Source organism: Cryptomeria japonica, chromosome 6 (genome assembly GCF_030272615.1).
Source record: "Cryptomeria japonica chromosome 6, Sugi_1.0, whole genome shotgun sequence".
Lineage (NCBI taxonomy): Eukaryota > Viridiplantae > Streptophyta > Pinopsida > Cupressales > Cupressaceae > Cryptomeria > Cryptomeria japonica.
Genome location: NC_081410.1, coordinates 48,809,012 through 48,822,184, shown reverse-complemented (window position 1 = coordinate 48,822,184; position 13,173 = coordinate 48,809,012). Strand labels below are relative to the sequence as shown.

At 34.4% G+C, this 13,173-nt stretch overlaps 1 protein-coding gene across 2 annotated transcripts; it reads left to right on the top strand.

The window, feature by feature from the left end:
* The first annotated feature begins 5,554 nt into the window (after positions 1-5,554).
* LOC131079409 (kinesin-like protein KIN-10A) lies at positions 5,555-11,705 on the top strand. Of its 2 annotated transcripts, none has more exons than XM_058017339.2 (6): positions 5,555-6,423; positions 7,785-7,940; positions 8,015-8,122; positions 8,202-8,312; positions 8,543-10,345; positions 10,941-11,705. In XM_058017339.2, the coding sequence occupies exons 1-6, from the start codon at positions 5,776-5,778 to the stop codon at positions 11,307-11,309; spliced, it is 3,195 nt and encodes a 1,064-aa protein (XP_057873322.2). In that variant the 5' UTR covers positions 5,555-5,775; the 3' UTR covers positions 11,310-11,705. The 2 variants fall into 2 exon arrangements, with proteins under 2 accessions (XP_057873322.2, XP_057873323.2); XM_058017340.2 differs by lacking the exon at positions 5,555-6,423 and adding an exon at positions 7,166-7,636.
* The last annotated feature ends 1,468 nt before the right edge of the window (positions 11,706-13,173 follow it).

The window sequence follows — 13,173 nt, the reverse complement described above, 5'->3', positions numbered from 1 at the left end:
GCCACCACTAACCCCATAGTCATTTTCAAATCCATGAGACAAGAACATGGCTTAGGCACTTTTCTAGCCAACCATGAAGCCTACGTTTCCCCGAAATTCTTCATGCTCAAAGAATACCAAACCATGCATGAAATTCCTAGCAACCTAGAAATGGAAGGTAGGATGGAATCTGGTACAATCTGATATATCTACACACATTTTCTAATATGAACATGCAATGTCCTACTATCAGAATATGGAAAATAATATAATATAATATGAAAATATTCATCTCTTCCAATGAAAATACATGATTTTGGCCAAATCACTTAAGACCATATATCAATATGTAGATCTTGAAAAGACGATCTACTCTATGTTAGCCCATATCCAATACCCATCCCAAAAGGTAAACACACATCACACAAATAAAGAAAACTAATTTCTTTAAGAGTGATAATTCAAAGAAAAATATGCATATTCCCAACAACATAACTCTTTTCTTTTCATGCAAAAAGATAAACAACATGATACTAAATGCATTTCTTTTCTTACTATGGATTCAAGAAAGATTCAATGTATGATTTCATGAGGTCTTTGATGCAAATGCATATGCTATTAAGGTTTCATGTTTTTTTAACTATTTTCGTAAAAAAAAATTGTAGATCAAGACTATATAAATATCACTCACATAGAGAAAAATGCAAGTATTCATATCATGTAATTATGTACATGTGCAATTGACTAAAAGGAAAGTAAAATTAAATTGATTTCATGTCATTATGCAAGATCTAATTTCATGCTAAAACTGTGATTGAGTAAGATCATAACCATTATCGACACAAAATGATGAGGAATGAGAGCCCAAAAATTATGTGCAAAATGGCTCTCCAAAATACTTTGTACTTCAAGGGTCTTTGCTAGTAAAAATGCCCAAATATTGTTGCTAAAAATACCAATCAATCTCCCTCATAAGCTTCTTGATTTTCCTTCAAATGGTTGTGTATATTTTGCTAGGAATACCATTGTGTTTATATGCCAAAGCTATTGTTGCTACCATCTATTCTTGCCCTCTTTTGGGCATGCAATATGATCTACTTCCTTTGGGAGTTTGATGCATTCACTTCTCTAAATTTTTCCATTGTTCCTGATTCCCAAACTTAAGTTAAAACTAATGCATACCAGCCCATATGGTGCCTAAATAGTTTGGTGCTATTAAAATATAGTTTTAAATTTAAAAATTTTACTTTGTCTTTTGTTTTTATATAAATAGTTCTCTCTCTATATACATACATATATACATACATGTATACATGTGTATACATATAAACATAGACAAACACACACATATATAATTGAAAAAGAGAAATAATTAAATTTTGAAATGGAATATAGTCATTTAATCTTTTCTAATTTAAATTAAACTTGCCTTCAATCTTGCACAATGCACTCATGTGCACTCAATTTCTCCTTAATAGGTTAGTACATTAAACATAAGCATAATCAAAACATTTGAAATATGCAATTCATTATCATTTAATCTAATGTCATGCATTCTTAGTAATCATAACTAATTATTGTTCACTCGCACACATTCACCAAACAATTCAACAACATATGTCCAACGGACCATCTAGTTTTTCATTTATTATTAATGTTAAATTATGCACAAAAATCAAGATGTGACAATATTCTTTTGTGAGGTTAGATTTGAGCAATATATCCAAGCAACTATTTTGATTTTACCCTTTTAAATTTTTAAAATAATATAATATAATATAATATTAAAACATTCATCCAAACACTTATGGATAAAAATAAAAGCATCCACACAAGAACACCAAGATTTTTATGTGGAAAACCCAAACTAAGAAAAACCACAATGAGAATCTAACTCACAATATATGTTAATTGTTTACAATGAATAAGGCTTCCCGACAAAGAGCTTATTGCTCAAGACTTCTAGAGTAAGGCACACAAGCTTAGGCAAGAAACAAAATAAGGATTCACACAATTAAAGATCACTTCTTTAGGGCAAGATACAAAACAACTGTCCAAATACAATAATAATAGACTGAACTGTATACAAAATAGCATCTACCAAAATGCAAAGTTCACAATTTCATGCTCATATGTCTTCTTTGCACAACTTTCAGACCACTACTACACATCATATTCACACTACAATCATCATACCATATTACACCATACCACTACATCATAAATGCATTGTTCTATTCATTATATACCAATAAGATCCACAATAATCTCTACTAGGTCAGCTAAAGGAAAAGTGTAACGAGTATATAGCATTGACCCAAAATATATATCATTTCAAAGGTAAAGAAGACATGTGAGGGTTCACACCAATTCGCCACACCTTCCAATCATCATAAAAGAAAAAAAATAAAAAAAAAAACAAAACTAAAAATTCACACACATCCACTCGAACCAATATGCATAAGCCGATATAAACTAATTTGCTAAATCCAAAATGTCTTAACCTGGACCCAAAAATAGAATCAACAGCCCACCACAAAAGATTTACAACACCTTAAGAATAATAATATTTGATCTACAATAATTTGAAGATGAGGAAAGCAATGCAATCCTCTACACACTCTTGATAGCAACATTAGAACAACAATTTTGTCCATGAACAATTATCAAACAATTGGAAAACTAAAGACAAACTGCCAGAATGATTCTACAATAGGCAACACGATCATCTGAAGAATATCTAGTACAAACATACATTTCAGATCATAACATAGTTCACAAGAGCAGTCATCAATGATAATAGCATAATTCAGGACCAAGTAGGGAACTTTAAAACTTCCAAAAACAACTTAAATCAATATCCCACATCATCTAGTCAACACAACATACGTCTACAAATTTGTAGCATAACATAATTCAAACTAGGCATCCAGATCATCAACTAGATGCATCCAAACATTAGGAACAAGAACATACCAAACCAGATACTTCCATTGTAAATACTAACATCATAATACATATCCAGATCAATAGCACCAACATCTGATCCACACAGGTTTGACATCAATGACAACAAAGACACTCATAAGTGCAACACTATTGTTATGTGCAATTTTCTTGGTTATGGATTCATGATTTTTTCAATCCTTTTCAACCAAATCCCTTTACCTTGCACAATATTATTCTAGGAGGTGGGGCTAGATTTTTGGTTGAATCACTTAGCTATGGCATGGTTTTTGATTGGAAATTATTTTTAGCATTTAAAAAGATAGAAATACGACTTTGTTTGCTCATATTTATGTCGATTCCAAGTTTTTAACTCCTAGCAAGTCCTTGGTGGTGTCTAATGCTCTCTTATAGATTTAAGTCGAAGCCAACAAAATGGCTTTGGGGATTACAAACCTACATACTTTATTAGTTCACTAGGGTAATGCCCCTTACATTGTGACCAAGGTATCATTGCTCTCCTCACCTCCCTATGATAGATCTAATGACATGTGGAAGTTGTAATTTTACTCATGTTGTCACCCACAAAGACAATATAGTTGACTTCTTACTCTATTGCCGAAGCATTCTATTAACTAGTCACTACCATTAGAGCATCATGCAATTTTCTCATCACTTGCATAGATAAGCCACAATCCATCAACATACTTTCAATAGTGCATGTGTGGATGCCTCCTTGAGGGCATGATAAGTTCCCTTGCCCAACTCTTGCCATTTCACTATAGAGGAATGATACACACACCTAATTAAACCTAAAATTTCATTCATTGGCTTAAGAAAATGGAGGTATTATTCTCATTAATTGGAAACCCATTGATGATGGAAAATTTTTGCTTGACAAAGGATAGGGCAACATAGATGATTGAGACCCCCCTACTGTATGAGCTATATAGCTCTAGTTTCTTACCTTTTTTTCATTATGACTTTATGATTATGTGACTTTGTGAATGGTTGTTTATTTTTTTGGGTTGTGTTTCATTGTTGTGGTTTTTCTTTTTTTGAGTTACATATTATTTTATATCTTGGATTTTGCTTAATTTACACAATTTCAAGACATGATTCAATTACATCCACATTTTTGGAGGATGAGTTGCATCTATAGTAGGTATGAGTTTTCCACAATCCATGTAGCTTGCTACAAGAGCTTTAGGATTCAATTGAATTATTATTTTTAGATTAATGTTCTGGATCACATTTTATTCCTCAACTTGATGAAAGATTACTAAATGTGAACCAAAACATTGATGCAAAAAAATTACTTAGGTGAATCCAAAAACTTTTATCGTCAAGTTGTACCCATTTCCTTATAAGTGATATGCATACACTCATATGTATGTGTGTGTACATATGCATATTTATATTTTATAAAAAAATGCATAAACTATTACGGGAAAGGACCAATAATCGCTATGTTTATGCCCTAACCCTTGAATAGCTTTTTTTTTGTTTGTTAAATGCATGATAATTAAAAGCCCACTAAAATATCCCATGTGTACAATAGGCCCCCACTTCTACGCCCAATAATTAAAATTTGAATATTTGATTGGAAGAGTTATGTAACTTTATTGGTAACCATAGCACATGGTTACTAGGACATTTGGCATATTGGTAAAAACATTTGCTAGAGGAATATGTTTTAGATTAGTTGTGCAATTTTTTTGGGTAGTTGTAGCACCCAATTTTTTGGGTGTCTATGAATAGGTATCGGGTGTCACTTCTATATGATCACTTTTTGACCCTTGTGCACATAACGAATCTTCTGCATTTGTCCTAACTACCCAAAAGTTAAAACCCAAAGAAAAATGTTGATATCCGACATTATCATTTCGAAACTTAAGATATACGAATTTAAAATAGACAACTACTAGATCTTTTCCCTACATTCAATTTTAAATGTAACAAATAAATTAAAAATGAAACTAAACAAAAGACAACATAAAGGATTTCACAAAAAGGCAAACTAAAAACATTACAAATTGTCACTGTTCTAATGATGACAACCAACGACCAGTCATCTCTTAGAGTAATATGGCACAGCATACAAACAATGACAATTTTGCTATTTGGATAGGGAAACCCTTAGTTTAAGCACCACAATTTGTCCTTTGACCAAGGAGCCGCTAGTACTCTTTCTGGTGTTGGGCTCTACAAGAGAGGGCCTGCAAAGAAAAAAAGAGCCCCACTTCAACTACCATTGACTGGACCATTCTAAATTTATTCCATTCCAATTCAATTCACACGAGGAACTCAAACTAAGGTAAAATCTTGGTCATTTCATATCATTTTGTAACAATTAACACTTTTAAATTATTGTTTGTAGTTTTTAGATTTGATTGTGCTAAAAATTTATTAATGAATGTTTTCAATCATTCTTCATCATTCATTATGTGATAGATGAATGATGAAGTATGATAGAAATTGTTGATGGTTAATAAATTTCTTCACAATCAAATTTAAAAACTACAAACAATATTCGAATAAATAAATTGTATATCTCCAAACTGAATTAACTGTTTTTTTTCAAATATTCAGGACTTTCTATATGTAAAGTAACAACGGTTTTTCTCGTCTTGGTACAACATTCAAGAGAGAAATAAGGTGGAATGTACAGACACATGGAGAAGCCAACTGAACGACCATTACACTAATGATTTTTGAAATATGATAAGAAAATCCTTGCCAATACATTCGTTCAAATATGCCACCAGCAGACTAACTCCAACCGATTCATCTTCTTTCTCACGAGAACCCCACATTCGAATCCCACCATGAAACTTTTTACCTAATTGAATGCTCTCCAAGATGGCTCCATCTCATAGTAATATAAGGAATGGATTTTTAGCGCACAGAAATTCAAAATCTGGCAGGAACAACACTAATTACCACTACAACATCAAGAGAAATCATAATAGCAATTCCTTGGTCATGTTCAATGCTTCACATTGTTTGTCTGACCACCCAGTAGAGGTGGTGGGAAGAATAAGGGACATCCCAAACCAAAAAGAGCGCCCTGCATTTGAATTGGTGGAAGGACCCAATTCACAGGAGACCAGTATGAGGGTCAAGACTGAAACAGGTTACAAAGATTTCAGTCTGGATGGTATTTCTATGGCAGAGAAAGAAAGCTTAACAAGCTTCTATAAAGCTTATATTGAAGACAGGGTTTATAGTATAAGAACTGGCGGGAAATGCACCATTATCATGTATGGACCTACTGGCACTGGTAAGAGCCATACCATGTTTGGAAGTGGCAAGGAGCCTGGGATTGTGTACAGAGCTTTGCACTGCATAATGGATGGTGAAGGCATTGAAGATAGCCTCATTAAGCAGAGATTGAGGGTCAAGGTCTCTATTTTGGAGATATATAATGAGGAGGTTTTTGACCTGATTTCCCCTGGTGCTGCCAATATTGGCTGGTTCAAGAATGGTGGATGCCGGGTTTGAATTCTGCCCCTCTTCCCCTTTTTGTTTTTTGGTCCATTTTTAGTGGAATATGAATATGTAAGTGCTCACGTTCTTTGGTTTTTCAAATGAATGCTACAATAGATTAGAAACACACCCAACTAGCAAAAAGAGTAAAGTCTGATAAAAATATCAATGGCCAAGTATTCTTAAGAATAATTGCTTTATCAGTACCACTGCACATAGAAAAAGAATTCAATTAGCAATATTTACAAGCTCACCATAGGCAACTTAAGGTAGCATGACAGTACTGGCGAAAGGAGGGAAGGAAATTAATCATTCCTCCATAAGCCCTAACTTCTCCATGTATCCATCATTACCCTCGCTTATAATAGACATTACAATTTTAGTTCTTAAGATTGAAACTCATAAATTATGGTTCTTAAGATTGAAACTCATAAATTATGTGTAGAGTCCTCATTCTTTTTACGACTGTAGGAATTCGGTATCTCCACTAAAAATTGCAGTACATCGAGTAAACTTTTTAACGTGACCAATGATGCTGTCCTCCGATACCATATAGATTGAAGGGAGACTGGACCTTGGTGACCTCCTGCTTTACCAAAGAATCTCTTGTCAATAAAGCCAGACCCCAGCCCCTCATCCTCATCCTCATCCTCATCCTCATCCTCATCCTCATCCTCATCCTCATCCTCATCCTCATCCTCACCAAACTAACCAAATTTAAAAACTTTTTCATTAGAAATGGGCTAAACATTAATTGGTGAAGAAAACGAAAACATATGTTTTCACTTCCTAAAGGATAGGAAAACAATACATGTTTTTAGCTGGTAGTGCCTGCTCTTGAAGGGCAAACCTTGTTTCTCAGAATATAAAGGTCAAAGTATTGTGGTTATATCATTTGCAGGGTTGGTTACTTCCTCCTGCAACGAGTAGTCCTTGGAAAGTGTGATTGGCTGGTTGGAGCTTGACAGCCAAAGTTGAACTCATGACATCCTAATAAGCATATAATTAGCTTTTCAGTCCTCAGCCTCATCAACTTGAGATCAATAAAAGCATAGCTTCAACTAGTGGCACTGACCCCATATACTCAATTTCATCTGATAGACTGATAGAATGCAGTTGTCAAAATTTTCTGATAAAATACTGAACAAAAGCCATAGTTTGTTGATGAATATGTTTCATGAGAAGGATCAAGGATGCATTTTCAATTCTCACTTGGGGACAGGTGAAATATCCATGTTATGGGTATAGTCTGTAATTCTATTTCGAATATTTCAATTGCTTGATTGAATGCATATGCGTGGGGGTATGCCACTCATTGCTTCAAAAAATTATTCAGAAATTTATTGACCAATGCATTTTGATACTTGTAGGCGAAACTGGAAGTAATAGGAAAGAAAGTGAAGAATGCGACTTCCATCTATGGCAGTGAAGCTAGGAAGATTACAAAGGAGGTCTCAAAAGTTGAGAAAAAGAGAATTGTTAAGAGCACTCTCATTAATGAAAGAAGTTCCCGTAGCCATTGTCTGGTGAGTATTTTTTCCTTAGATATGTGCATAATTTGGATTTATACTTACTAAATTATGTATGGTTATGCATGCAGATAATAATAGATGTGCCTGAAGTGGGAGGAAGACTTGTGCTTGTGGATATGGCTGGATCAGAAAACGTAGATCAGGCTGGCTCTGTGGGATCCGAGGCAAAAATGCAGGTTAGATTCTAATCTAATGACTGGATCCCAAATCATTTCTCATGAATGGTTATTAATTCTCCACTTTGTGAACTTTCAGACAGGTAAAATTAATCAAGGAAACACTGCACTGAAGAGAGTTGTTGAATCCATAGCAAATGGAGACTCGCATGTGCCATATAGAGACAGCAAACTCACAATGCTCCTTCAGGTACTGCTTCAATTAAATTTAAAACTAATTTAATGTCTGTATGGTTAGTGAATTTAATGTCTGTATGGTTAGTGTTAATCATTTATTTTTATAATTATTATTAATCATTCAGGAGCTGATATGTATTTTCCAAATATTTGAACTGCTTCCTTAGGCTATTCAGTGTCATGAGGTAAGGATACATGCAAATCCAGATTTAAATGATGAATTTGTATTTGATAATGCAATAGGATTCCTTTGAGGATGATGGTGCCAAACTTTTGATGGTGCTCTGTGCGAGTTCAGATCCTCAGGACTTACACAAGACCATTGGGACACTAGAATATGGAGCCAAGGCAAAGTGCATTGTTAGACTACCCAATTCACCTCCACAAAAGGATAAAACCAAGACCATGGGATTGGACTCTGTAATGCTCCAGACTAGAATCTTGGCCATGGATGAGCATATTTTGAAGCTTCAAGTAGAAAATAAGTTGAAAGAGCAGGAAAGGCAAACAGTGCAAAGGAAGTTGGAACAGAAGGAGGAAGAAGTTGCTCAATTGAGGATGAAGATTGAAGAATTGGAAAGAATGAAGGAGGCGGCAGAGGCTCAAATGCAACTCAAGAGTGAAGAAAACATTAGGTTATTAAGAGCTGAATTCAAACAGAAGTTTGAAGAGTATGAATGCAAGGCAAATAAATCTATGGAGCTTGGGCACATGAGGATGGAAAAATGTCTTCTACAACACCAACAGGAGGTTGGAAGGCTATGCAGAAGACTGGACGAAATTGAATGTGAAGTTCAAAATCTCAGAAGCAATCCCCTGACAGATTCTCAGGAGGACGGAACAGAGAATGCTAGTAAAGAAATCAAGATAATCCCTGAAACATGCTTGGTCAGGGCCAAGGAAGAGGATGCAACAATGTCAATGGTATCAGAGGATGTGAAATCTTATGGCATGCCCTTGGGATCTGAAATCCAATCACATAACACAATGAATTATAATATCTGTGCAGATAAATGCCAGTTGAATGAACTACATGGATTGATCTCAAACAATGAAAATGCCTCGTCTGAATTGCTCACAAGCCGGAACTCGGATGGAAATAATTGTAAAGATGATGAAGATGAAGAGGAAATTCTAAAATGCGCAAGACTGATAAGAAAGGGGTGGTTACCAACCGTGTATGAAGAAGAGGAAAATGCTGATGAAGAAGACAAAGGTATCTCAGATGAAAGAATAACTCCAAAAGAAAGCAAAAGAATTCATGCACTTGTTGGCAATGGTTATGGGGAATGTCATTTTCATGAGAAACTACAAAAATTAGAGAGCTTGGAAAGGTATGTGACAGATGAAAGAAGAGCACGCATTGAAAACATATTTTTGCTCTGCGGGAATTACAGGGAAATTGCAAGAAAAAAAGCTTCCAAGAAAAAAAATGAGGCTCATCAGACATCTGAGCCTGTGCCTGATGAAACCGAAAAGGCGGTTGGAGTTCAATCTTTCACGACATCTCCAAGATCAGTACACAATAGCAGCCCCCTCCTTTCTCAGAAATCAATCAGAAGCATTGGTCTAGATCGTTCAACAGCGGTTTCTCCATCTGCAAGGCTAACACCAGCACAACTAGTAACCCTTTCGCCATCCACAAGCCCCACAGATTTAATATGTCCAAAGAGATTAGTATATGAAGATGAATCTTCAGGAAGCAGTGAATCTGCATCAGAAGACCAGCTAAAAGAGATGATCAAGACTGATACCTCCTATGGAATTACCTCCTGTTCAGCATTGACAAAGATAAAATCAATAATCTCTGGTTCTTACCAAGACAAATCATGGATTGCTCCTAATAATTGTACAGATGATGAAGATAAAATTCAAAGCCAGCATCACAGAACTTGTGATGTATATGTAAAATGGGAGGTTTCCTCCCATGAAATCTCAGGGTCGCTGATAGGGATTATGAAAATTTCAAAGGATGCATTTCTCAAGGATTTGAGAAAGATGATTGAGCTCGATGTCAAGCGAGATTTCATCTTTCTCACTCTCCAGGTAAGATACCTATTTTGCTTTTCGAGTCCATAATAACATGGGAGGCTAAGAATTAGGTTTATGAGATGGTTTTTTTTTATTTTTAGCAATTTTAGGCCAAATTGGTATACCAGTAAGATTGTTTGTTGTTGTTCAATGCTAAGAGATTTCTACGATCTATTATATAAAGAGAATGTTATTTTTAGATTCAATTGTGTTCAATATTTTTTGCATCTATGTTTCAAATCACATTCTATGATCCATTTTGATTTCTTCAACTCTTTCGTCCTGATAATAGATAACAAGATGTGATCCAAAATATTGATGCAAAAAATCTTGATGGCAATTGAATCCAGAAACAGTATTCTCTTTGTTTATTGTTCCTAATGTCACATATAACAAAGGAAGTATGATCCATCCTCTATGTCTTTTATGTTTCACCCCTAACAAGTTCCCTATCCTCAATTTCATTAAAGTTCACAGATTTTAGGAAATGGATGATTTGTCAATTACTCAATTTACATTACACCCTTGACAACTATGTTTTCTGTTTCAATTAAGTTACAAACCTCATAAATCCTCTTTGCAAGATTTAATCAGACTGTAATATTTGTAGGACCCAAGTGGTGCTCCTGTTGCGAAGGAGAGTGAATCAAGATTGCCAGTAACCATTCTCCCTGTATTTCCCAATAAAGCAAGTGGCCGTCTTGCATCCCTGCGTTTGTCCACTCAACAAAGAACGCCCATATTAGATTCATGCTGCTCAGGATCAACGTCATTAGGCTTGCCTGCAAGTCCAACTCCTGCAAGTGACCTGGTCCAATGTTCTAGCTGCAGTCCATGGTTATCTGCAACCTTAAATAACATGTCCAGAAGCAGCCCATCAACAACTTCTGCCAAATCAATTCAAAAAGGTGATTCTCCAGCCCATGATGAAAAAATGCAAATAGTAAGGACAGTGCACATAAGATATTTCTCGCAGTGATCCTGTTCAGTTCTCTGTAGCCAATAACAGGTTGAGACATGCATGCAAATAGTAAGGACAGTGCACATAAGATATTTCTCACAGTGATTCTGTTCAGTTCTTTGTAGCCAATAACAGGCTGAGATTTTTCTCGTGTGTTTAAGCCATTATACATATTTTGGCATGTTCAGTATCCTGGTTGTAGATTCTGGATTGGCACCGGTATAGTTGGGTGAAGCACTCTTTTTATTGATGTCCATGAGGATGCAGGAGTTCAGGACAACTGCAAGGAGTAAAGTCTTTATTTGTATTGGTAATTCAGATTATGGATTGCCCAAAAGAGTTTTCCAAAATCACAATGGGAATTTATATTGAAATGATATCTTTAAAATGAAGGAATAAAATTCTTTCCAAGGAGATTCGACCAGTGTATTTTCTACATTATAAGAGAGATTGATTTCCTTATTCACTCTCTTAAAAATATTGTTTTGCTATGGTAATGCAAACTTGTAGTAGATATCATGCAGCATGGTGTTAGCTTAGGGAATTTGGTAGGTTTATATAGGTGTTTTTTAGGATATATATATATAGTTTTAGGGATAAAACTGTCTTTAATATATTAATTAGTGTATAAGATGGTATATTTTGTATAAAAGGAGACAAATGATGTTATCCATTCTTAAATTATGATATGATTCATTTCAAAAATCTATCTTATTCTTTAAGTATACCTTTTTTTTTCCATGGTTCAAGTACACAACTATAGAATTGATCTAATTAGTTACATGCTCATAGATTTAAAACTTGAAGTTTCAAATTCAAATATGTGCTACATTTCCCTCCTAACCATTATGAGTCAACTAAAGTATGAATCATCCAAACTAAACACTAGGGTGATATTGTAAGCCAAGATTCCCCTAACTATCATTTCACTATGTGAGTTTCCTACAATTTGTGTTTTTCTATTTTGACTTGTTTTTTATTTTTTCTATGCCTTTTTTCCAATTGATGTCAATTGTGGTGTTATGAGAGAGGTTGTGGTATTCTCCTTTATTTAGTAAAGTAAGGCTTTATTTTTGGTATGTATGAAGGGGTTGTGGTATTCTCTTTCATATAGGGAGGTAAGACTTTATTTTTGGTATGTATGAAGTAAGGCTTTATTTTTTGATATTCTTTTCAAGGAGATTCAACCATTGTGAATTCTATATTATAAGAGAAATCTTTAAAAGAATTATTTTGCTATAGCAATGTAAACTTGTAGCCGATATCATGCAGCATGACTTTTGTAATGGGTTACTTGTTAGCTTAGGAAATTTGGTAGGTTTATATGTATGTGTGTGTGTATCTCTCTCTCTCTCTCTCTCTCTCTCACTCACACACACACACACACACACACACACACACACGCACACACACACATGCATATATATGTGCACACTGTTTTAGTGATAAAATTGTCTTTAATACATTAATTAGTGTATAAGATGGTATATTTTGTATAAAAGTAGACAAATGATGTTATCCATTCTTAAATTATGACATCACTCATTCCAAAAATCCATCTTCATTCCTTAAGTATACCTTTTTTTTAATCCATAGTTCAAGTACACAAGTATGGAATTGATCTAATTAGTTACATGCTCATATATCTAAAACACACACACACACACACACACACACACACACACGTGCATATATATGTGCACACTATTTTAGTGATAAAATTATCTTTAATACATTAATTAGTGTATAAGATGGTATATTTTGTATAAAATTAGACAAATGATGTTATCCATTCTTAAATTATGACATCACTCATTCCAAAAATTCATCTTCATTCCTTAAGTATACCTTTTTTTTAATCCATAGTTCAAGTACACAAGTA

Coding starts and splice junctions, on each gene's coding strand:
- LOC131079409 (XM_058017339.2), top strand. CDS start 5,776: ATGCTCTCCAAGATGGCTCCATCTCATAGTAATATAAGGAATGGATTT. Junction 8,123..8,201: donor GATCCGAGGCAAAAATGCAG/GTTAGATTCTAA, acceptor GTGAACTTTCAG/ACAGGTAAAATTAATCAAGG. Junction 8,313..8,542: donor AACTCACAATGCTCCTTCAG/GTACTGCTTCAA, acceptor ATAATGCAATAG/GATTCCTTTGAGGATGATGG.